Here is a 27,041-nt window from a genome sequence, read left to right on the forward strand (position 1 = left end):
GTCGTCAGTGGTGGGTCCGTACAACCTGGAAAGTGTTTGTCAAAAAGACAGTTGAGTACTACATTTTCGCCAGACGAGTATTTACCATTAGCATTTCTTATAGAATTGACATGGAAGTCTTTCGATTTCAAAAGTAACTTATTTAGTCTAGCAGTCTCGTTGAGACTAGAGACATTTTTGCAGAGGCTTTCCAAGCGATTCGCTCAGAGGACCGAAGGGCATTTCTGTTTGCTTTGCGAGCCAACTTAAAGGCCTCCGACCCGTCTATGCGGCTGCAATTCCAAGCTCTTCTGCATAACTTTTGGAGTCGAACAAATTCGGTATTGCACCACGGAGTTCGCCTAGAAGCACGCATAACTCGTGGCGGACAAGCCTCTTGGAATGCTGCTGCTATGAGTGAGTTGGTTTTACCCACGACATCATCAAAGCCACTTGGAGATTAAATCGTCGGAAGATACCCATGCAACATAGTCGTCAAGCCCTTCTCGCAGAGCTCCCAGTTCGTAGATTTGGGATTACGATATGTGATGGACGTCACCGTGGCCCTTAGTCTCTTGTCCAGTAATTCCTATCCTTACCTCTCCGCGGTGCCAGCTAGGGTACGAGTAACCATAGGAAAGATCGGGGAAGCAATCCCGGTGGGACCATGGTCGTATGCTGACAGGGAAGGGGGCTCCTATTTTCGGAGGGTGAGTCCATCCGAGCGTCTGTTCCCTATGTGAGGGGCGGCTCAAAAACAGCGTCTGTTTTCCATGTTGGGGGTGGCTGATGTATCGTCCTCGTGTCAGCATGGAACTCTAAACAGAGCTGACACGATGGTCCTCCGGTGAGACAGGGGGTTGGGGAAGGTCCAACAAACCGTCCTGGAAAAACTAACCGTTACGAACAATGCACAAAAAAATACGAATCGGAACAATCAGCAAAGACCTACGCGACGAAATAAGGACTACGATTGAAAACTCGGAACATGGAACCACGCAACTTTGAAGTCGCAGCACTGCAGAAATTTTGCTTGACAGGACAAAAGGTATGGAAAAGCTGGCACGGAACTTTGAGGCGATGTCGGAAAGGTACGTCAGACTGAAAGCTGAATCCAGCAGGATTGCCAACAACGTTTCGAAGACAAAATACATGAAAGGAAGATGTTCTCGAGACGACAATGTGGACCTCTCATCCCGCGTACGGATTGACGGTGACGAAATCGAGATGGTCGATGAATTCGTGTATTTGGGCTCACTGGTAACCGCCGACAAAGATACCAGCAGAGAAATTCAGAGACGGATCTTGGCGGGAAATCGTGCCTATTTTGGACTCCGAAGGACGCTCCGGCCGAACAAAATTCGCCGCCGCACGAAGTTGATTATCTACAAGACGCTGATTAGACCGGTGCCTCTACGGCCACGAGACCTGGACTATGCTCGTGGAGGACCAACGCGCCCTTGGAGTTTTCGAACGAAATATGTTGCGTACCGTCTATGGTGGCGTGCAGATTGAAGACGGAACGTGGCGCAGGCGAATGAACCTTGAGTTGCATCAGCTGCTGGAAGAACCATCCATCGCCCATACCGCAAAAATAGGACGTTTGCGGTGGGCTAGACACGTCGTAAGAGTGTCTGATGGTTCTTGAGGGCGACCCTACAGGAACAAGAAGCGAGCAGGGCCGGCGGAAAGCGTGGGTAGTATTGGTAGTACTACCCACTCGAAAATAACCGAGTGGGTAATTACCCACTCGAAATTTTGAACCATTTCAAAAAATTTAGATGTGTAACGCATGTATCTCGCACTACACACATTTGAAAACATCGATGTATCACAATTCCATTTGCATAAACGAACGTGACTTAATGTGAATGTAATGTAAGCGTGTGCATTGCGAAAAGGGAAGAAATCATTACTAATGGACCCCTCACCCTATGCTTTGTACCCACTCGGGCGTAAAGTGTTTCGCCGCCCCTGGAGGCGAGCACGGTGGATCGACCAGATAGAGGACGACCTGCGGACCCTTCGAAGACTGCGAGGCTGGCGACAAGCAGCAATGGACCGAGTGGAGTGGAGACGGCTTCTGCATACAGCAAGAGACAACAAGGCTCTAGCCTGAACGATAAAGTAAGTAAATAGATGGCGAAGGAAAAGATTTTCAAATTTAAGTCTTTTAAGTGATTTGATAGCCTTGATAGCTAATTTGTTGACGGTTTTGTTGTTTCAATTTGTCGCCATGGGTCTGACGCACGGTGTCAACGAGATCTTTCCCCTTCAGCAGCTCAACCAACCCGATCGTCTGTTTATAACGTTTTCATATAATCATTTTATACGCATACATTTCAATATTTAATACAAGAATCTTGTAACGGGGCCCCTATATTGAAAGCATAAATGTATTCTACATGTTCTGAAAAAATTGTTTTGCCCCACCCTAATATGTATTTCCATCACATACAAAACCAATCAGAACTAAATATTCGCTCGATTAAAAAGAAACTACAATCGCATTCGCGATAGAAACATGTGGCCACCTTTTTATTTTGCACGCGTATGACATCCACAATCGCGCTTATGTCAAGTCAAGGCCATCGGTTTGACAGCCAGCTGTTTGGATCTATCATCATTACCGTCATTGGTATAATATTATCAGCAAATTTTGAATAAGGGTGTCAATTGTATATTAATTTTATTGCAAAGTGTGCAACGTTTCCGAAAAGGTACGCGTGCTTTTTGTTAGACATTCAGTTCGTTGCAGAAGTTCATCAACAGGTCGCGCTTTCGCATTGATCCAAGGTAAATACTACATCATCTTGTTTTCGTCGGTTTTCAAATATTTAGCGATGTTCAGATATTTTAGTAATATTTTGAATGATTCCATTCCTGACATTGAATTGTCAGGTCAGGAGAAGGTTGTCAGAGGTAGCTTCACTATCGTGCTAGTACGCGTGCAAAATGACAAAGTTATATAAATTCACCTGCAGTTTTTGCAAAATTGTATGCTAGCGAAACGCGTTTGTGTTGAACGTCATGGGTGTTGCGCATGCGTATCGTGGTTCTGCAACAAGCACTTGTCATAAATGCTAACAGATGATTTCAGGTTCAATAGCCTTTTTTGCATAATGACGGATGACTTTTTCGAACGAAATGTGATTTGTATTCGCGATTGGCGATCTATTGTCGGTGTTGCTCAGAATAAAGCTATGTTTGTTTAAATTCGTTTTTGTTTTAAATTAGAGAAATGTTCAGCGCCTGGGAGAAAATTTTGACATCTATTTCCCGCTTTAGATTGCCAATAACGACAACCAAATCAAGCGGAACTCAGCAGGTTTGGTCGAACAAAATTCGATCGTAGAATCAATCCGTCGTAATGCAGACTCATATCTTCCAAAGGGAAAATTTCTCTAAATTTAACTAACTTAAATTGTAGTAAACTGCATATCGATATCGTAAATATTTTCAAGTCACCTAAGCTTCCCTATTCCATTCTGCCTAAAATTTTTTTGATGGGTAGGAGAACTGGGTAAAACGAACAGGGGTAAAATGAACAGGTAACCAAATCTAGTCAATATTTGTTAAATTCGGAACAAACTTCACAGAAGTTTTTAATTTTAACTTTCTTCAAAAATTGGTTACATAATACACACAGAAAAATAATGTTGGTAAAAATAAGAATTTTTCACTCTTAGCAAAAAACAACCAGCGCATACTCTTAGTTTGAAAATAACACTTTTATTTTGATTAACGACCTATTACAGATATTTCACCGCAATAAGTAGACACGGCTGTTTAAAAATAAAATGGCTTAGGGGGTAAAACGAACAGGTTGTAGTGGGGACAATATGAACAATCTTAACACTCCAAGTACCAAGCTACCAAGCTTCAAAATTAGTCGGAACGCTAACTTCAAGTTGCTATACCTTCACTGTTCTCCAACAGATCCCAAATATTTTGACAGTCATGAATAGCCCCAAGTTTGTAGATGTCGCTTTTTTCCAAACTTTCTAACCAATGGTAGCAACAGAGACGGCGTACTTACGAGTTTCCCGTGGCTCAAGAGGTACTAACCTATGTAGTACTAGAAGGTCCCTCGAAATGTCAAATAGAAAACACGTACGGTATGCTTTGCTTTTCTATATTTGTATTTTTTTCTGATAGCCTATCGGTTGTGGTTCTGAAATTCAAGTGAAATTTGATGCCGCACGATTTTGTGAGGGCGAGTTTCCAGTCTTTAAAACTCTTCATAGCGGAGTATAGGGGAAGGCCTGTTTGTTTGAAATGACGGTTTTGTGTGGTAGCTACGCCGAACATTGACCAACGTTTCCGACTCCGAATCACATACGACATAAACGATGTACGGTTAACTTTCCAAAAATCATCCCCAAGTTAAAGTTCATGAATACCCACTAGACAATACAGTAGGATTCCGTTTTTGGCAACAATTTTATTTTTTTCAGTTGCCAAAACCGGAACCGTGCCAAAAATGGAACCTTATTTTTAAAGTTTGGATTTTCAATTTACGACTTCAAAAATGTTTCAAGGATTTTTAATCATATGTGAAATGAAATGAGATGAAAGAAAAAATAAGCAAATTCAATTTTATTCATGATTTTATCAAATTCAGGCTTCGTACAGTGGGGCAAGCTTTCGACGCTCAAAACCTCTACCGCCCTGGGTATATATCCTGGAGGATTAGTGTCTTTAGTAAAGCATCTTAGATGGAAATGATCATTATTTTGACAACTTTGGTTTTAATCTAGATAGGTAGAAACTGATCTAGATCAGTTCTATCTTTTGATAGAGGTATTCTATCAAAAAACTTTCTTCGGCAAAATTGTTTGTTTTGATATTTCTAACACATGTACTTTATAACATATGTAGATGGCGCTACATGACATTTAAATTTTTTTTCGAGAAAATGAATTTTAACATTTGTTTATGAAAAAAGGAGCGGATCCATAAAAAAATTTCGGGAGGGGTCCGAAATTTTTATTTTGGAATGAACGTTCTACAATACGTTGTGCGTCAAAACCTCATTTAATGGAAATCAGTTTTAGTGATCAAATTTGGTTTGAAATGATTTTAAGTTTGAAACTAATATAAAATTGAAACTAATTCAAAATTGCTCAACAAGTTGAAAATTTTCGGAGGGGTCCGGACCCCCAAGACCCTCCCCCTGGATCCGCCACTGTGAAAAATATATCTAGAAATAAATGTTTTATTCCTAAAAGAGTGATAAATGTTATCATTTTAAGGTTGTTTTTTTTTCAAAAATAAAAAAATATGTTCCACAAAATTTGTAATAACCCACGAAGCGGCAGATGGCGGCAGCTGGAATTTTGTATGTGACTAGTAAAAAGCTTTAACTTTATAACCACGAAGAGAAAAAAGTGGGGCAAGGTGGGCCTTTTGCAGACAAATGAAATGAGGAAAAAATATGATTCAAGTTAAATAGTTCCTACTTCGCTAGAGAATTTTTGAGTAAACTAAAATATATGCAAATATTTTCTTGTTTTCGAATTCAAAAATAATCGTTGATCTTTCAAATGGAATTGATAGATTGAAAATCGAACTGCAATGCTTGAAGATATTTGGGTTTGAAGAAAACCATTTTTGTTGTAAAAATCACTTGCAACTTGTACATATTATAGGGGAAAGTCGTCGGTTGTCGGCACCCCTATGTAGCTTTTGACAGAAACCAGATATGGACATTCTGATAAATATTATTTGTGTTATATATTAGCGCGATCTTTTTGTGCCGATTGCTGAAGCAGACTCGAATGTTCTGTTCCACAACCAATATATTTTTTGAACAAGTGGAACTCTACTCAAAAGTTTTTTTTGATGATTTGCTTAGTGTTACAGAAAGAAGTAAATCGATCGAAAAAGTATGAGCATTGAATATTTACGATGTGAATTTATTCTATTTTGTGATTCAACGTTGAATGGCGCCGAAATGTTCGCCAGAAGTTTTCTTTTGATCAGTTTTCAAAAAGCTTACTAAAATCGGTTGTCGGCACCCAATTTTTTGTGGCAAATGCTCTCAATAGCCTAATCCATATGGGTATTTTGGAATGGGCTTTACGAATAGATACCAGAGATCGACCTTTGGCACCATTCTGAAAACCAGGAAGGCGACTTCCGGTTTAGCGTTTTACATTTACATGAAGAAAGCCCACCTGGTCGTGTTTTTACCGCTAGGTAGCACCGTATATACCAGATTGTCACGACCAGATAATTTGGTAGGGGGCTCGGGATTACCTTGTAGTCCCCCTCCCGTTTCGACTGACTTCTGTCTGAACTGTCTGAAGCTTTGGTAAAAAACTGGAGTGCCTGAAACTAACTCAATGGCAGTCAATGCGATCCGTCAGTCCATTAGCAGAGCGTAATATTCGCACTAGTTTTTCACATACACATATTGTGGTTCTGATGAAGAATGATGTTAATAATGCCTTTGATGGGTATTGAACTGAATAAATTTCCTTTTCCCTTTGAATCGTGATGATCATCATTCATATTTTCCCATTTTTAGTAAATTTTTTTAGGGTGCCGATAACCGACCACATTTTTCAAAATGGTAAACTTATCATTTTACTAAATTGTTAATAAATTTTTTTAAGTTGACAAATGAAATTAAATTATTCGATAAGTTATTAGCTAACGCCTCTAGCTTTCTATTGGTATGCTTATTCCCATATATTGTTTAATTAGAGTAATGTGAGCCAAAAACAAAAGTGTTCCGACAACCGAACACATACATAAATAATGCATCTCTACACTTATTGTAATGATTAAATAAAACACGTATAGTGTAAAATATAGGTAACCCTTAAATACATAACACTGTTTTAAAACAACATTGCGAAAAACATCTCAAAATTATCACAGCAATATATTGAAGCTATGAGACAATTTTCACAATATTAAAAAAAATGGATTTGCGCCTTTGAGGGTTACTATGACTCCCATGTTTGGAAATGAAGTCAAATGTGATATAAATTGATACAAAAAATATCTTTTGCACATTTCTAAAAGACTTGTTATGACCAACAAAAATGTTACCAAAAACGGAACCCATTTGTTGCCAAAATCGGAGTGTGCCAAAAAGGGAGCATGCCAAAAACGGAATCTTACTGTATTTGTTTCCTGATATTTTAGGAATATATTTTACAAGGGTTCACAATTTTTTATTCAAATCGTTTATTTGATAAGGCACGTTGCGTTAGCTTAAAGGTGCCAATTTTGTTTTGTTTTACATTTTAAATTGCTTAAAACTAGGGGATTACATATTGATTTTTTTTAAAATGAAACTAATGCGATTTTATAGCTATCTTATATATCTACACAAGGGGATAATATTGTTTTCGTAAGATTAGGGGGGTCATTTAGTTTTTGTGGCAATATGGTTTGACATTTTTATCAGTGAGATTATTGGAGCAAATAATGTTTAATTAAGGGGGACAATTTTTTACGACTAACTTAAAACTAGGCATAACTAGAGGGCATGATTGAATTTTGTAAAGATTCGTAATTATAGTTATTTTTGTGGGTAGTAGAGTTGGGCAATTTCAACGAGATTATATGATATAATAGTTAAAACTAGAAGAGACAAGAAGAGCTAAATGCTTCGTGATGATATTGGGGGGGGGGGGTGGTAGGGGTGTTACTTCTGGGTATAAGAGTCAGGGGAGGGAGGGTAGACAAAGATGGCAGGGAGAGAAAATTATTTCAGTTTCAGGCATCGTGAGATCAACGGATGGATTACAAACTCGAGTGGCCTTCATCAGGGGAATCATGTACTGGGACGCCGGGTGGTCCTCCTCAAGATGGCAGGGGTTTTTCCAGACGATTTCGTAGTACGGCTCAGATGTGGATCGGCTACATTTCGAGTTAAGCGTGTTATGTTCGTGCCGTAGGTCCCGTGTTTGTTGGCTCATTCGATACAGATGGTTTGATACAGGTGGAAGAGCGTTCTGAGAATGATAAGGAGATAACAAGGGGCAGTTAGACTTGTATATTGATGGTTTTCACAAAGGTGTATATAAGGGACATATAGAGAACATCGCGGCTTGCCAGCACATCTCGAACCGGGACGTTGGTTGGTCTTCCTCGGGCCCGCAGGGTATCCATTAGCCGAGACCTAGCGGAACTGTACTCGGTGCACGCCCAGACAATGTGCTCGATGTCGTGATAGCCGTCGCCACAAGCGCAGATACCACTATCCACGAGCCCAATACGCCGGAGATGTGCATCCAGCGTGTAATGGTTTGCCATGAGTCGGGACATCACACGAATGAAGTCACGACCCACATCCATCCCCTTGAACCAAGGTTTCGTCGATACCTTAGGGATTATCGAATGTAGCCACCTTCCCAGCTCTCCACTGCTCCACGAAGTTTGCCAACTTTCGAGGGTTCTCTGATGAGTAATACTGAAAAATTCGCTGAAGCAAATTGGTCTTTCGTAAACGTCTCCTTCTAAGGCACCCACCTTAGCTAAGGAGTCTGCCTTCTCATTGCCCGGAATGGAGCAATGAGAAGGGACCCATACCAAGGTAATCTGGAAAGAGTTGTCAGATAAAGCACTCAGTAGCTCCCGTATTTTCCCCAAAAAATACGAGGAGTGCTTGCCTTGTTTCATCGAGCGAATAGCGTCAATGGAACTGAGGCTATCCGAAACGACGAAGTAATGGTCTGCGGGTAATGTTTCAATGACTCCAAGGGTATACTGAATGGCAGCTAGTTCTGCGGCGTAAACTGAAGCAGGGTCACTGAGTTTGTAGGAGGCGGTGAACTTTTGATTGAAAATACCGAAGCCAGTGGATCCTTCGAGGTTTGATCCGTCAGTATAAAACATCTTAGAACAGTCGACTTCTCGGAATTTATTATAAAAAATGTTTGGAACCACTTGTGGGCGTATGTGGTCCGGAATTCCACTAATCTCGTCTTTCATGGATGTGTCGAAGAAAACAGTAGATTCAGAAGTATTTATGAAATGCACACGGTTGGGATTGTAAGAAGAAGGGTTAATATTCTGCGCCATGTAGTCAAAGTACAGGGACATGAAACGGGTCTGAGAATTGAGCTCAACAAGCCTTTCGAAATTTTCAATCACGACCGGGTTCAAGATATCGCATCGAATGAGCAATCGATATGAGAGTTCCCAAAATCGATTTTTCAACGGGAGAACGCCCGACAGCACTTCGAGACTCATCGTATGGGTCGACTGCATGCACCCTAAGGCGATACGCAAACAACGATACTGAATTCTTTCGAGTTTGATGAAATGTATGTTCGCGGCGGAGCGAAAGCAGAAGCATCCGTATTCCATTACCGACAGTATCGTTGTTTGATACAACCTAATTAGGTCTCCTGGGTGGGCACCCCACCATGTTCCGGTTATTGTACGAAGAAAGTTGATCCTTTGTTGGCATTTCTGTTTCAGATACCGAATATGGCATCCCCAAGTACCTTTCGAGTCGAACCAGACCCCTAGATATTTTACTGTGAAGACCTGAGCGATAGTTTGACCCATTAATAGAAGCTGTAGTTGTGCTGGTTCACGCTTCCTTGAAAATACAACTAGCTCAGTTTTCTCCGTGGAGAATTCGATACCCAGCTTAATAGCCCAAGCAGACAAATTGTCCAGGGTATTCTGTAATGGTCCTTGTAGATCGACAGCTTTGGGTCCCGTAACAGACACCACGCCATCGTCTGCAAGTTGCCTTAACGTGCAGGAATTGTCAAGACATTCATCAATGTCGTTGACATAGAAATTGTATAAAAGGGGGCTTAGACATGAGCCCTGGGGAAGGCCCATGTAGCTGAATCGTGATGTCGATAAGTCACCATGCGAAAAATGCATGTGCTTTTCCGACAACAAGTTTAGTAAAAAGTTGTTTAAAGTCGCTGAAAGACCATGCTGGTGCAGCTTCTCTGAAAGAATGTTGATCGAAACTGAATCAAAAGCCCCCTTAATATCTAGGAACACTGATGCCATCTGCTCTTTGCTAGCATAGGCCATTTGAATTTCAGTTGAGAGCAACGCAAGACAATCGTTCGTCCCTTTGCCTTTGCGAAAGCCAAATTGTGTATCTGACAGTAAGCCATTTGCTTCGACCCAATTGTCGAGGCGGGATAGGATCATTTTCTCGAACAACTTCCGGATACAGGATAGCATTGCGATCGGACGGTACGAATTGTGGTCGGAGGTTGGTTTTCCTGGTTTTTGGATGGCGATGACCTTCACTTGTCTCCAATCGAGTGGGACAATGTTAGCCTCGAGAAACTTATTAAATAAGTTCAACAAGCGTCTCTTGGCAGAGTCAGGCAGATTCTTCAACAAGTTGAATTTGATTCTGTCTGGCCCCGGAGCTTTATTGTTACACGACAAGAAAGCAAGTGAGAACTCCACCATCGAAAAAGGTGTTTCGTTCGCGCTATCGTGAGGAGACGCGGCGCGGTAAATCTTCTGTGCCGGGGCGGAATCCGGACAAACCTTCTTGGCGAAATCGAATATCCAACGGTTTGAATATTCCACGCTCTCATTAGTACTGTTTCGATTTCGCATACGTCGGGCTGTTCCCCAAAGAGTGCTCATCGATGTTTCTCTCGTTAATCCGTCGACGAACCGGCGCCAATAATCGCGTTTTTTGGCTTTCATCAAACTCTTCATTCGCTTGTCTAACGTCGCGTACTGTCGAAAACTGGCGGGTAACCCGTCGTTCCGGAAGGTCTTAAACGCGGCGGCCTTCTCTGCGTACACGTCTGAGCACTCTTTATCCCACCAGGGATTGGGAGAACGTTTTTGTATGTTCGCGCCGGGTACTGGCCTAGTCTGAGCTTGATTCGCGCTGTCGAGAATCAAGCCAGCCAAAAAGCTGTACTCTTCCTCCGGAGGAAGTTCTTGGGTAGATTCGATGTTGTCGGATATCGCGGCAGCATAGCTCTTCCAATCGATATTTCGTGTGAGGTCATACGAAATATTGATTGATTTCAATGGCCTTGAACCGTTATTGATTGAGACTACAATCGGCAGATGGTCGCTGCCGTGGGGATCAGGAATTACCTTCCACGTGCAATTTAACCGCAGCCATGTTGAGCAAAGGGACAAGTCTAAGGCGCTCAGGCGCGCTGGAGGAGCAGGAATCCGTGTCATTTCACCCGTGTTTAAAATTGTCAAATTGAAGTTATCGCAAAGATCCTGAATTAAGGAAGACCGGTTATCATCATAGAGGCAACCCCATGCTGTACCGTGAGAGTTAAAGTCTCCTAAAACTAGTCGCGGTGCTGGCAAGGATTCTAAGATGTCTTGTAGCCGTCGGTGCCCAACCGCGGTGTTGGGGGGAATATATATGGAAGCTATGCAAAGGCTTTTGCCTTTGGTTGTTACTTGACAAGCGACAACTTCAATACCTGTTATCGAGGGAAGGTTAATTCTGTAGAAGGAATAGCACTTTTTGATCCCCAAAAGCACTCCTCCATAGGGGGTGTCTCGATCCAGGCGAATAATATTAAAGTCGTGGAAGTTGAGTTCTATGTCGGAAGTTAACCAAGTTTCACATAATGCAAATGCATCGCAACTCAAATTATTTATTAAAATTTTGAAGGAATCGATTTTCGGGATGATACTTCTGCAATTCCACTGTAGAACAGTGATCAAATCCGTGACCTCGTTCGATGAGTTAGCCATCGAAGGATACAATCGCTGAAAGGAGGGGCCATTTAGCAGTCAACTGCTTCAAAAATGTTCTTACTGTAGGGAGAAAAGCTAACATAAGACTTTTAATAGGATCAGTTATATTAAAAGTTTTTATTATCCAGTCCACAATGTCCGAGAGTTTGATAATTCCAGTGCCGCGATTATTCTCGAACTGAAACAGAGGAACACTTGGGATTTTTGATGTTCCTGGAAGTGCTGGGAACTCCTTCTCTGAGCTTAATCCTCCGAGACCAGGAGCTAATTGCTTCGGTTTGGTTGCAACACTTCCAATAGATGTGACTTTCGGAGCCCCCTCAAGGGACACCTTCTGGCCTTTACAAGGAACTTTACGAGAGGAAGTGTTCCTCCTCTTCCTATAAATTCTAGGCACCCTAGTAGATGTTCCCTCTTGTGGGTTACCAGCCTCGCCCTCGTCAGGAGGCAAGTGAGTATAGATGTTTGCTGAGGATGGTGGCGTAGCATTCTTTAACATTTCTGCGAAAGAATGTTTGGATCGTCCCGCAAGGGAACGTTTCAGTTTATCCCCGCGTAGTTTGTACGCGGGACATGCCGAGATATCATGCAGACTCTCCGCACAGTAAGGACACTTTTCGGCTTGCTTACTGCACGAATCATCTAGATGATTCTCCCCGCATTTTCCACAGCGGGCCTTGTTGCTACAATGGGTGGCTGTGTGACCCAGTTGTTTACACTTTGTGCAATTCATGACCCGCGGCACAAACAGACGCACAGGCAGACGAACCTTGTGCAAGAGGACGAAATTTGGCAAAGCGGTACCAGCGAAGGTCACCCGATAAGAGTTTGATTGGGGGTACGTTTTTGAACCATCCCCCGCAACTACTACTGAGTGCAAACGTTTGCACTCAAGTATTTTAACTGGCTGAAGTAAGCGGTCTCTGAATCGGCCAACCCCGTACTTCAGCAGATCCTCGCACGTCAAACTCTCATCGGTTACAACGCCTTCGGATTGTACTCTTACAGCCGGAATATACACGTTATAATCCCGCGTAATATGCTCACAGCAAGCAATATCGTTTGCCTGCTTTGAGTTGGCTAGCAACACCCTTATCTTGTCCGAGCGGACCTTTGAAATTTCGGTCACAGCCGAGAACCGTTCCGTCAGGTCTCTAGAAATCTGAAGAAGATTCAGTGATTTAGTTTTGGGCCGAAAGAAGACCACAAATGGACCAGTTGAGAGTTCTGGATAGCATTTGGGCCGGGGGGGAGCCTTAGAAGTTGAACCCGATTCAACTTCCATTTGACCATCCGGAGAGGGAACCATAGAAAACGTCAACGCACGGGGTCAGCGCCCGCGCAGACGGAAGAAAGCAATAAATGTGTTACAAAAGACAAAAACCACTTAGCTTTAAACTGGTGTCCAACGACGAACCGATCCAGCTTATACAGCTGGCTATTGTTTAATCCTCACACGCGAACAAAAGACTGAGGACCGAACCGAACTGGCAAAATAACCTTGAATGCGGATTAAAACTATTCTTTATCGCCTCACACAGCACTACGGACTAGAAAAAACAACCTCTGTCTCGATGGAGAGCTCGAAAACGAATGAGGGGTTCACAATTGTCTAGTAACATGCTAGGACAAAATTCGGTACCATATCTTATGTCCCATGTCATTACGTATGAACATATAGAGGCATTGTGCGAAGTCATACGACATAATTATGTTTTGGAATTTTATGATGCATCTTTCGTGTACCATAGGGTTCCACAAGTTCTGACGCATATTTGTTTTCGAAACTTATGTTGCGATGGACTTCCTAAGCACTGATGCACTCATAATGTCGGCTATTATGATGCATATGAACTACGTTTTATTGTCTCAAGTCTTAAAATAAATTCCAAACATTTTCTTGGTCGCTGTCTTCTGCTCTCGGTTATGTTGCAGAAGTAAAAAATCGCAACACATTTTCGCACGTAAACAACGTCAGATGTATGCAGTGTATCCTAGCAACGATCAATAAATTACTGCCACCAACTTTACAAACCTGATAGAAAAAGAGAACGCTAGATTAGTTCGGCAAGATTGGCAGAACTGAAGGAACTATTCCAGAAGATCTAGTACACAATGTACCACAGAGTTTTGACTGCTTCTTTGTGAAATGTTAGTCTCTATTAGTCTCTGGTAGCAAGCAATTCGATGGAGATTCCGAGTATTTCGGTTTCGCGATGGCTAGGTGACGCACAGTAGTCGAAAATTGAAAAAAAAAACGCAGAATAAATTAATAACTCCTCGTGGTTACGTCTTAGAAGTATAGTGTCGTCGGCAAAGTTGATTATTGGTATCTAGGCCTTCATGTGGTTGCAGCAATGAGATATGATAGAAGGATGCTGTCTTCGATGAAGTTTTAGGCAATGCTATTTTGAGCAATTCGTCCGAATAGACTAACAATATAAGTCTTTCAGCTTTAGAGATACTTCGCTATTGTTGAAAAGTAATTTCAATAGTCGATTTTTATCCACAACTCACTTAGTTGCAGCCCAAGAGTATATCTTCATTTTGCATCTTCCTCCATATATCCTAGAGAATAACTTGCTGTGTCATTTATACCACTTAAACCCGACGCAAGTTGAAAAAAGCCCATGTTCGAGAATTGATAAAAAAGAAGAAGAAAGACGGATAATCTTTTACTTCAGCTCCATCCCGCCTAATTTTTGTTTGTAGTAGCATCTTTGGCCCTGCTAGTAACTACACGGAAACAAATCCTTTATCGTTTTCATGAATAAAAAATCATGAAACCAAAAATTTTGTCATCCTTAGAAGTCATGATTATGGTTCATCATATCATAATGAAAAAGACGAAGATCATGAACTATGACAAGCACTCCTATGATTACTGATCATGGCCGCTACTTGTGTAACACATACCGGCAATATTTGACATGTGAGAGCCTGGTTGCCGCTATTTAGGGGTATTCATTCAACTGTTTTCCTTCAGGACATCATATTGAATGAGTCAAATTGAACAAATGCAGTCCGAATTTTTGCGCGACGAATAAAAAAAATTAAAGTCACGTTAATGGAAAAAAAAGATGGGTGGGTAATGTCTGCGACATAACCGGAGAGATGTAGAATACATAAGGAACACGTTCTTCAAATATGTTGATACTCATTGGAATTTTCCGACAAAAGGTGATTTGGGCGAGGAATATTTCAAATTATTCTTTACAAAAATGATGGTGGTCCTGAAAAGGACCGGTTTTGTTGGCGTTGTTGGCCTTGGTGAGGGAGATGGCTAACGATGAAATTAATTGTTAGCATGAGGAAGTCGCGTAGTACTGGCCAATGGAAAAACAGATAATAATTGATTCCTGAAAATCAATTTTTCTTTATTCATGTAAATTATACATACTTACAAATCTAACAGAAGATTCCTGATCATATTTCTGAATCATTAGTGCGAACATTGTGTAATTTGGTTAAGTACAATGAAAGTTACAAACTTTCCAAACTCGACCTTCTGTTCATTCAGAAATATTGAAATGGGGTGTCGTGGTCACAATAAAAAAAGATGGGTGGGTAATGTCTGTCACATAACCGGAGCGTCGTGATTTCAATTCGAGACGTTAATTTAAATCTAATAATATTCAACAGAATCACGTTTGAATGGGAAATTTTCAAATAATTCTCTATGGTAATAATGGTGGTTCTGAAAAGAACCTTTGGTATCGGCGTTGGTGTTGATGGTGATGCGCTGGATCGTTGGATATTTTTGGCATGATAGTTACGTGCCTGGCGAACTGTTTTGTAGCCTCGAACAAAACGACAAGACTGGCTTCTTCGGGTACCATTACGGCTGAACTTTATAAGCTTAGCTCGACTTTGAAATCCTGCACAATCTCACGAATCAGACACTGGTAGGGCCATTTTGTTTGCTACTAGCACGGAGCTGCACAAAAAATCATTTAATGCAGTTAGTTCACGGGGGCTGCCAAAAAGCTTGAATAGAAGCATGCGACTTCAACGTTTCTCTTAAACACATGCAACAACACATTCGTTTTGGTAATACTGATAATAACAGTAGAAAGGAATGGAAAAGCAGTGCACGAAACGAGCGAGAGGATAATTTAAATTTTTGTTCCGTGTGCAAGCTACTTCTTTCCACCCAACGTATTATGTTGCTTGTTGAAAATTTGCTACACACCTTAAAATAAAAGTTTCAGTTTAACTCTCACTAGAACACAATTGATTGGTCCTGAAAAGAACCGTTGCTTTTATTGTAATTTACGCCCACTCCCACAAACCGACCAAGTAGGCATCAGTGGCTTCATTACGGCTGAGTTTTGTAAGCGAAGCTCGACTTTGAAGTAATACACAACCTTACGAACCAGACGCTGGAATGTTAGCCAGCGGATTAGTTGCTCCGTTGCCCTTTAGTTGGGGCGAAATACTAGCATGGCGACAGTTCCTGATCGGTAGTTGGTTGCGATGGGCCACCAGTAGCTGGGGCACTTTTGCGGACCGTCATCATCGCCAACTGCTTTCCTCCGGTGGACTGGCTGCTTGCTAGTGCTTGAACGAATACGAATGATGAGAAAAACCGACCGACCAATATTCATATATGAAAACACAAGAAAGCACTACTATCGCTCTCCCGCTCGTTTTCGTGCCATTCCTGTGCCTTTCCTTTCCGTTCGGCTACCAATACTAGCATAACCAAAACGAATATTCTGTCTTTCCATCGCCTTCAATCTAGTGGCCAGTGCTAGCAAACTTGCATGTTCAGTTTTTCAATAACAACATTCCAACAATATTTTCAAAGAATGTTGCAGATTTGAAAAGAAGGAAGGAGAAGATTTTCACAAATTTAAATTCTTTTGTTTTATTTGTTAGCGCTGATAAAGGCTATTTAGTTTGCTACTAGCAAGGAGCTGCACAAACAAATCGATTTATGCAGTTAATCAACGGAGGCTGCCAAAAAGTTCGAATAAAAGCATGCGACTAGTGTACTTTGCATGTTCTATATTTTATCAATACTAGAGAGGATCAATAAAATAATTCAAATTGTTATAGCGACATGGAATTGTGGCAACACTGGCCATGAGATGGTGGGGGAACACGCACATTCGTTTTAGTTATGATGGTAGTAGCAGCAGAAAGGAATGGAAAAGCAGTGCACGAAAACGAGCGAGAGAAGATAATTTAAATTCTCTTTCTTTCTTTCCACACATCGTATTTCTTATATTGCTTTCTGAAAATTATTTGTTATACACCATAAAATGTAAATTTCAGTTTAACTCTTATTAGAACACAATTAATTGGTCCTGTAAAGAACCGTTTATTGTTTTATTGCAGGAGCATAATTCAGACGCACTCCCCGCGGACACGGTGAGCTAGAAAGCACTATTTTGCATTCTCGAACAAACCGACCAAGTAGGCATCGTTGGCTTCTCGGGGCATCATTACGACTGAGCTTTGTAAGCGTAGCTCGACTTTGCAGTCCTGCACAATCTCACGACCCAGACGCTGGAACGATAGCCTACTCTGTTGCCCTTTAGTTGGGGCGAAATTCTTGCAGGGCGACAGTTCCTGATCGGGTTGCGATGAGTCACCAGTAGCTGGGGCACTTTTTCCGCCGTCGTCATCGCCGACTGCTTTTCTTCGGTGGACTGGCTGCTTGCTAGTGCTTGAACGAATACGAATGATGAGAAAAACCGACCGACAGATATTTATATAATCGCGCTAATATGCACTACTATCGCTTTCTCGCTCGTTCTCGTGCCGTGCATGAGCCTTTCCTTTCCGTCCGGCTTCTAATGGCCTAACCAAAGGAATATGCCGTCTTTCCCCCACCAAGTGCTCTCGTCAAGCAACCCAATGCGAATAACCATACGAACAAACATGTAGTGGACCTATATATAAACTTTTCATTATTTTATTGTTCGGTTGGTCTACCATAACGACGGCTCTGTGCGGGATGGGCTGAAAATTTTCACTTTTCCGAGTCGTTTTCGAAAGATTTTTCAAAACACATTTTTTTTTGTTATTAGTACATGTTATACATACTTCAAATTTTAATACAGCATAGAGGAACATATTTGCAACAAATTGGTCTAAAAATCAAATCATTCTGTTAAGTATGATAAAAGTTATTAACGTTCAAAATCTGACGCGGCGCCGCAGCCGATATTTTGAAACGGGACCCCTATATTGAAACCTTAAATGTATTCTACATTAAAAAAACTCTGAGTCTTTCGCAATGAACACTACTTAAATAAAGCAAGTTTGAGTCCATTAACTATAATTGGTTTCTAGGCCCAAACCAAAGCGTATAATAGGAACTAGCCATTGGCGTTTATTCGAGGCTAAGTGCAGCTTACAAGCTAATATGTTTTGAATATAGGCAAATTATCGCGAATTTTTAGCACTAATTTACGGAAAAAATTACAGTATACTTTATTTAAAAATTACGAAAGTTCTCCTCATGGTGTTTTGTGTTATTTAGAAGTGAAAATTTTCTCGCATGCCAAATAAGAAATAGATAAGCCATAAGTTCCCGAACCAGTCAACGGAGTAAAAATAGCAACAGTATTTAGGTTATCTCTATCCTATGCTGGTGGTGCAGAGGCTAAATCACTGATCTCAAAAGGCCCTTCATTTAGGGAATATTACCAGTACGATCAGCAGTACACCGCAGTTGTCCAATTGCGCGTTAGAAATAGGTTGCGAAAGCTCACAATGACGATTGTTTATAATGGCCAATTTCCCAATTAACTTGAAAATCAAGCGAGAATTGTTTTTTTGGCGCAGACTATTTAATAAGCACATTAGGATCTCAATAGTGGCAGGTTTGTTTAAACGCGAAGAACTATTCTAATATGTTCAAACAGCAGTTATTCGTTACATCATGCATCATTTATCATGCGACACATCAATACTGCAGCTCAATCATTTTCAACATAGCGATTTTAAAATCTATTCACTAGGATTCTAACACGGTTTTTGAGCAAAAACCCTGGTGAATGAATAAGTGTCGATTTAAAATTAAGGCTTTTGCATGAAAACTCTGCCAATTTAATAATAGTAATTGTGAGGTTAATTAATTTTAGTAAATAAATTATAATTGGATTGATAAATCCATAATTTATTTTCAATTTCATAAAATAAATTGACAATTTTCAGAAAATTAGTTCATGATACCTAGAATGAGAATCGTCATTAAAACGCCTGAAATTATACTCGTCGACGAAAAAAGAGAAACGCATATACTGCGTTACGGACAAATAATTCATGATATGATGCACAGAAATCATGGTGTATTTTCATAACATGAAAAAACACTGTATTCCGAAAATCATGAGTCAGTTTTCTCATTTCGAGGAACGGATTTGTTCCCGTGTAACTAAGACATATTGGCCTGCGGTAACTTGCGGTATCTCATGTACAACACTCAAAATGGAAAACATACTTAATAAAAAATACCTTCCATTTCATATAGAACTATCCTTAAGGGATTACAATAAAGTTTTTCATTAGATTTGCTATTAAAAAATTACCCTCACAGAAAAAACTACAGTGCAAATAAACATCCTTTTAGAACCACGCGCATTATATGCCTTTCGTAGGCCCGTTTCAGCCCACATTTACACACTGTAAAATTCAACAATATGTTTTGTGTACCACGACTTCATTGTATGTGGTGTATGAAAGTAAACTATACTGAAAGAATTAAAAGCAAGAAAAGTTCTGCACGGTACCAGAAACAAAATCTTTATTATTCGCCTACACTGCAGAATGTGAGTATTGCGCACAATTCACGTCATTGAACACGTAATACTTACTTACTATTGGTCAGCAGCAGTTTTGGGTAAAAATCAACTATTGAGATTGTTTTGCAAAAATAGCGCATGATCCCAAAAGGTTTAGGACTTATATTGCTAGTATATTCGGAAGAGTTACTCATACTAGCATTACATTGTTCTTGTTCTAAGACACAATCCTGCTATCATACCTCGTTCAAAGCCGGCCGGCTGAGTATGGAACTACTTTGGCTGCGATCACATGACGGCCTAGATAGCAAGCATCAATTATGCCGAAGACACTATACTTCTAAGTTGTAACCACGAGGAGTTATTGATTTATTCTACATTTTTTTTTTCAATTTCCGACTATTGTGCGCACTACGCCAAAACAGCTCTCAATTAGGTCATTAAGCTTATACATTTTTTTCCAATGTAACTGAAGTTGAGGATACGCAAAATAACGTCATTTGTACGCAAAATAACAAATAAAACATATTTTATGAAATCGAATTATTACGACCACACCTTCCATTGAACTAGTTTGATCCCTATCTTTTTGCAGGGATAACTGTCAAAAATGCCAACCACTGTGGCTAAATTCACTGTCAAGGAAGACCGATAGTGTCAGATGAGGATGTGTTTTCATTTTCGTAGAAGATCAACTAAAAATTAGTGTGAAGTTTTAGGTTACATACCTTTTTATTTTTTAAAGAATCGATTTTTTATTACTTTATCTGAAAGTAAAACTCCAAATTTTTATAGAGATCTGAGAAATTGATCGAAAGTTACAGCGCTTCCAAGCGCGAAGCGTCTACCAAGAGCAACGGTAACTTGAAATTTTAAACTCGATTATCTCGAATTGTCGTTTTTCCAAAAATGGTTTTCCCGTGATCATGATTGCCGAAAAACCACTTAACCGATTTTCTTCATTTTTTTTTTAAATTGATTGTAATTAATTTTTCTCGTACCTTAATGATTCCTTTTTTATACATTAATTTTTTTTGTTGAGAATTTAGAGCTTAAAGCAGCGATTTTTTAGGAAAATCGTTTTCGAATGCAGTAAAAAATTATCATTTATTCAAGTAATCATTAGGGTCCGAGAAATACTCATATACTAATGGAATTTTTTGAGTTATGGGATTTTAGTTGACCTATTGGTCTTTAATTGTGCTCACCGCAAAGCTCTTTATTAAAAAAGGTTTCGGGGAAATATCCATTGCTCCGCCATTTATCAGTATATTTTTATAAACTTATGCTTGTTTATTTCACTGAAAAATGTGTAACCAAAATACTATAAGTTTAATGTAACGAAATCATTGCTTTATGCCTTTATGTGAATTTAAGCGTTCTTGACATTTTTATCACAAAAAGGTATGTAACCTATTAAAGGCGGCTTTGGCAACACTGCCGAATCGCTTGTGCGCGGTTTTGAGTTCATCCGCGTTTATAAAAAAGCTTTTGACGGTGTTTGGCACAAAGCATTATTTGCCAAAATGTGGGATTTCAATTTTACAACTTACATAATAAAAATAATTAATAATTATCTTACCTTCGTACCTTAAACGTATCTTATCGGAATTGTAAATCTAATAAGCTATCCGTTAACCCCTTCATGGTCATGTTGTTTATAATCAACAACGTTTTTCAACATCTATAACTTTTGATTTAGGTAAGATTTAGCATAGCATAGCATAGCAAAAACGACCGCAATAATCATGGGTGGCTGATACAGTAAAATCTTTTTATACGACAGTATAGTTCGCTGCACACCTGGCCATGTCCTTACGATTGCTAAAGGGAGGGGAATGTTAGTTAAATACCTACTTAAGAAGATACGGGGAACCCATGCAATCTCCATAGGTATTACGGTTGTTAGATTTTGTTAGTAGGGAAGGAAAATGTTGGTTTGGAAAGATTTTATATATTCAACAGGATAATAAAAATTATTATAAAACGGATTGATCTCACCAGATTTATTTGGGTGATGGCACCACCGACCGACTACTTTCTCCGAGCATTGCGCTTAGCACGATAATGAAAAACTTGAGATGCAGTTGACGAAGAAGGCATCGGTGAGGACCCTGATGACGATTCTGACTGCAAATCAGTAACAAACCGTTGACTGACGTTTTCATTAAATTGACTGATGTTCACTATTTTGCACACTCGAACAAAAAAGTTTTACAGTTTTGAACGGGTCATTTCTTCGGTATAAAAAGTCTTAACTTTCAGTACCAAGAACTATTTTTCAACCGATGAAAAAACGTGACACATTGGGAATTTGCGTCCAACCTTGCTCAAAGCCTACTTCGATCTTCAGAAAATATATTCAAAACGGGTAGCTCCATATTGAGGACCGTGTTCAACTTTTGTAAGATTTGCTCACAAATACAAATAAGACTAATAACTGTGACTAGTATCTTTCATTTGAGCAGCACAAGTGTTCATATTACCCGTAGAACAGAAGTTTTAATTATTGTAATTGAATTCCTATAGAACAGTGCTGCCAGGGACGGTTTAATTTAACGATGGAAAGTGAAATTTTGATATATCTTCGATGCTTAACACATTATTGAAAACTCTTGAAACGCTTAAATTTCGGCTTTTCTGGCTACCTTTTCCAAGTAATTGAACTATTGTAAAGAACTGTATTAAGCATCGGAAGGTAAAAATTGAACAGCTTCGAGCACGGCAAGAAAAGTACCTATCTTGAAAAAAAGCGAGTTTTTCGTGTTTCTTGGGCCCAATAGTTTTAAGGAAAAATAATTTTGGAACCCGTCATGGGTGAGAAAAGAGTAGGGCATGAAAGGGTTAAAGAAGGCATCCCTCAAAAGTCAAGTTTCGCTCCAATACTATACAATATTTTTACCTCTGATCCTCCAAATCTATCCGCAGACTGTAAAAAGTCACTTGATGTCTCGAAACGATCGAGCGCATTGCTATTTAAATAACAGAACACTAACCCACGAACTCTGACATATATATTCTGTACTCCCACACTCACACTAAATCCTGAAAATATTTTACAAGATTCCTTTACTTGTGGTAAAATATAGTGAACGTGAGAAATACTCAACAGCCAAATAAATCAATTTTTGTGTTTTTAACTTTGAACTGGTATGCACGAATTTTTCCTAACCCACAGTTAGTCAGCGCTATAAGAAGTGACAACAGCAAGCGCGAGTGGATTATTACACTGGCGACTCTCTGATGGCGGGATGTGCAGCTGCTGGTGTTTACTGCCTTGAAATAGGATTGGAACTGTCTCATTCGCTGGGTAGATACTGTACTGTATTCTAAGGCTGTGTGGAGTACAATCGGTTTTACAAAAGAGCTTGGCGGGCAAAGTTATACGGATGAGGCACGATGAGTATGTATCGCATACATTAACGTGCACGGGATCATCGGATATTGTTGCAGATACTCCAGCGAGTTCATGACTACTAAAAACCTTAAATAGCATCAAAAATTTATTCAACTGCGTTCTGTGAGCCTACATTTATATGTACCGGATGCATAAACTCCGAAAACATCAATGGTTAATGGGATACCTAGATCTTTTGAATTTTTGTAGGTTTAGAATAACATTCCAACTTTTATTGGTAATAGACAAGAATTGTATAATGTAGTAATAATTTTGTAATACTTTACACTGTACTAAACGCACTCAAAAGTTTTTTCGAAGTTTAATAAATGGAGGTTTCAGCACATCCATATTAAAGAATTACACCCGACCTGGATCAGTAACAGATTTTCTTTCCACAATAATTTAGAAGTTATTGCTATCAGTCCTAAAAGACGTACTATGCGAGCAATCAAATAACGGTAATTTTAATCACTTTCATAAAATTTCATGCAGACATTGCAACGTTTTCGTTGAATTTGAAGTCCGCCGATGAAACTAACATCATCCGAATTATGTCAGTTTGCTTACGATGTTTGAGGTTCATTGATGATCAACGCCCCGACCGCCGGACAGGGACAATAAGACAAGACACAAAGGTTCTGTCGGTGCTTCGCAATAAGCGTGAGTGTCCCCGGCCACGCGCCGTTTATCGCCAATAATGTTTGTGAGAGCTCGTTCGGTCGCGTATATCGTTGTCACACCAAAACAGCCTGCTAGATGGTGTGCCAGGCACGTGACCATCTCCGGAACAGCTTCCGTGCGCAGGATAACAACAGCGAAAAGCAACAGCGCTGCTGCTTGGGGATACCCAGTAACCTCGTAAATTTGTTTCCTTCTGACGAGTTGCGTATTCAGATTCTCATTTTATTATGGTGAGAAAACACACTCGTGTATCGTGTCCAACACGTGCACAGTTCAATTCAAATATCGTGAAAACAAAAGAGGAAAAATCATTGAGTTCATTTTTTCCTTATGGAACAGCTGTTTTAAGAGGGTTTCTGTGATAAATAAATCCTGAACTCGTTTCATTCATGTTTTTAAATTTCGTTCTACAATCGATTATCATGTTATTGCAGTTCCAAAAAGCAAAAGACGCTTTTATTAACACCTCATTACCTCCCTTGTATTGAGAATCAATCAAAAACTAATTTGATTGATAACAGACAATTATATGCTCACACTTTCCTCCGAGCTTCGACGCGTAGATAGTAGCACATCAATGACGTCGGCTCGGACAGCGTGTCTACTAAACATATGGCAACAAAGCTGGACGACGGATTCGAGATTGTCATTGTTGCCGCGTGTTTGTCGATGACGCTTAGTATACACAACACAGCGCTAGTAGCGGTACACTCAGCTCTCACTCTCTATCTCTGTTTTGTCTCTTTGTCCACTAACCGGTGCCGTTTTTGTTGTTGTTATCGTTTCTAGCTCGCCAGTCAAAATGAGTCGACTCTTCAGTACGGGTTCGGTTCTCGGTGCGAGTGCAAGCAAAATGGCTAGTAACTTTCGGAAAGTGACCCATTGCATCTTCGACATGGATGGATTGCTGCTGGGTAAGTACTCTGTACTTTGCGTAAGGACCCACATCCAGTTTAGGTGGTGAAATCGGTGAACTTTAGATTCTAAAATGTTAAACCCCCATTCATCAACTCATTCATTTCCATTGTCTCTACTAACGAGGGAAAAGTTGTTTCATTTCATCGATAGTGTATGTAGTATTGAACCAACAGCCGGGTGTGATGGAAAGTTATTTGGAAAAGTGGAAATTTTCTTTGTCCAATGCATGCTGACCTTGACTTCACATGCAATGCGACTGCATGCCGCTATATAGGTGTATAGACAATAAGGTGATGCGGAAATTCCTCTTTCATCAGGGGCTGGAGCGAGGAAAAGCAATTCCATTTAGTCATGTGCGAGATAGCGGGCGCGCGTAAATAGTAGGTAATATGTAAAGTATAGGTTACAGAGTACAGACTGACGGCCGAGAGCACTGTGTGATGTAAGCAGGTGTAATGTCTAGGGAGAAGTTTTGTCTTCGGTGTTCTGGAGAATTATATAGGAGTACGTTACTAATTTCAACACTGAAAAGTAGTTCGACTTTAAAAGATGGTTTAAACCTTAAAACTATGTGAAACTGACTGAAAATTTAAACTAAAAATACTTTTGGGACACTGAATCCGAACTTTATCCAAATGATACACTAATTTGAATATTTGCTTACCTAGGATATCTCCGAAAGTTTTTTTTTTATACGTCTAAAAAAACGTTGGACACAATTTTCAGCATACGCCAATGATTCAAACGTGATAAATTGAAACTTAACATTGTTCGTGAAAGTTGAAAGCGATTTTAATTCTTTACTCAAAGAATATAAATTATTGCTCTAGGAATTGTTGGCCAAAGTTTCTTCTTAAATCGAATGGTATTGTTGAAATTTTCTATATCAATCTTTCGAATGCACATAGCCGTATCGCCAGATTTCACCGGCTACGAAAGTTTTAGGGCACTTGTAACGATAAATATGTAGTTTTGTGAATAATCACAATTCCATATAGACACGTAGTAAATATTTACCTGTGAACAATTGAATGGCTGGCGTCCAAAAGGGTCTAACCCCACATTGAGTCTTATGGAAGTTTTCTCGTTCGTTTTCCGAGGTTTTAAGAAAAAGTAGTCAATCGATTCGCAATCAGTAAATTTTTTATTGTAGCTCACATATCGGTGAACTCGACATAATACTGTTTTTGTTGGATTGCATTGTACGTTGACGTTTCGGCCCACATTTTCGATCTTGAAGGTAAGGTCCGCTCATACACTTGCTATGTATGGCTATTTTCTAACTAATATATATTTCTTGCCCAAATGTATATTATTGAGCAAATTTTTGAAAACTCCAGTGAAGGTGTCATGTCTCTACATTCAAAGTTCACCGAGCAATAAGGGATTAAGAGAATAACGGTACTTTGTGGTCGGAAAGTTAAAAAACGTTCAATCAATTATTATCTTTCGTTATAGAGTTATGGTGTCTTCGGAAGAGCTGCGCCACGCTTAGCTAGATAGAAATGTGGTGTCTTCTAGAAAGTTGTAGGTGATATCAATTTAAACATATCTTAAGAAGATGCAAACTTTGTAGGTCCAGTACATTTAGAGATAGAGAAGGTTTTAGTTAAACCATTTATTTACAGGTTATGTTTTCAAAAATGTGCGATATTTCAAAACCTGTAAGACCTACAAAGTTGGTGTCTTCAGAAGATATTTTTACAATTACCTGATATACAACTTTGCTGTAGACACCATCTTTCTATCTCGTTCCATTGAAAATTTGATAACAGCGCTGCCCTAGCGACTGAATTTCGAACTAACATGAAATGATCAAATGAAGCGCTAGAACTCACGCAACAACTTTGCCAAAGACACCATAACTCTAAAACGAAAGATAAGGAAAGGATGTGTTGATGGTGGGTTAGCCCCTTTTGGACTCTAGGTACCCCCGGGTTTAGCCCCTCGAATAACGAAAATGCTCGTGAATTGAAAAGTAGTACATGTAATGATTTTATTTTTTATAGACAATATGGGTCAATGAACTACTAATAAAAAAATGTATTTTTACAATAAAAACAATGTTCATTTTGAAATACGGAAGTTTTTTCATTTCCTGTAAAAAATGCAAAATTTGGGTTAGCCCCTTTTGGACGCCAGCCATTCAATTTCCTCGAAAAAACCATAACCGAAGGTGCTTTAATTAAAGCCATAGAATGTTGATTACACCCAAATCTGACGGGTAAGTTTATATTACTTTTGGTAGGATTCTTTTATCATTTTGGTAATAGACCATTTAATTGCGTATTTCCGTACTAAACCCATATTACCTTAAAGATACTAAACGGTGAAATGGCGAGCTTCGGTAGTTGTACATTAGGGCATGGCAAATTTTTTTTTTTATTCTCAAAGTCTCCCCTCCTCCCTTTCCTATTGTGACAAATGTCAAAGTAAGCTCAGATGCCAAATTTCATATCATTTGGACAATTTTAGACCTCCGGTTTCGCTTGAAGTTTTTGAAACTGGTACCACGGGAAAATATCCTATTCTAAACGCGACGAACTGTTGATATTTTCGTGCATCCGACTTGATCCATGAGCGCACAGTTCTTGAATCTGTCCAGAAGAAGA

At 39.8% G+C, this 27,041-nt stretch overlaps 1 protein-coding gene across 2 annotated transcripts in view; it reads left to right on the top strand.

Moving 5' to 3' along the window:
* Positions 1-2,624: 2,624 nt before the first annotated feature.
* Positions 2,625-27,041, top strand: part of LOC131685210 (probable pseudouridine-5'-phosphatase) — a 34,946-nt gene continuing 10,529 nt past the window's right edge. Inside the window, exons 1-2 of one of the 2 annotated variants that reach the window (XM_058968776.1) lie at positions 2,625-2,775; positions 24,301-24,425. In XM_058968776.1, the coding sequence (XP_058824759.1) occupies positions 24,314-24,425 (112 nt within the window). In that variant the 5' untranslated portion in view covers positions 2,625-2,775; positions 24,301-24,313. The remainder of the gene's footprint in view (positions 2,776-24,300; positions 24,426-27,041) is intronic. The other variant, XM_058968775.1, reaches the window with a different exon arrangement.

Source organism: Topomyia yanbarensis, chromosome 2 (assembly GCF_030247195.1).
Source record: "Topomyia yanbarensis strain Yona2022 chromosome 2, ASM3024719v1, whole genome shotgun sequence".
In the NCBI taxonomy this organism is placed as follows: Eukaryota; Metazoa; Arthropoda; class Insecta; order Diptera; family Culicidae; genus Topomyia; species Topomyia yanbarensis.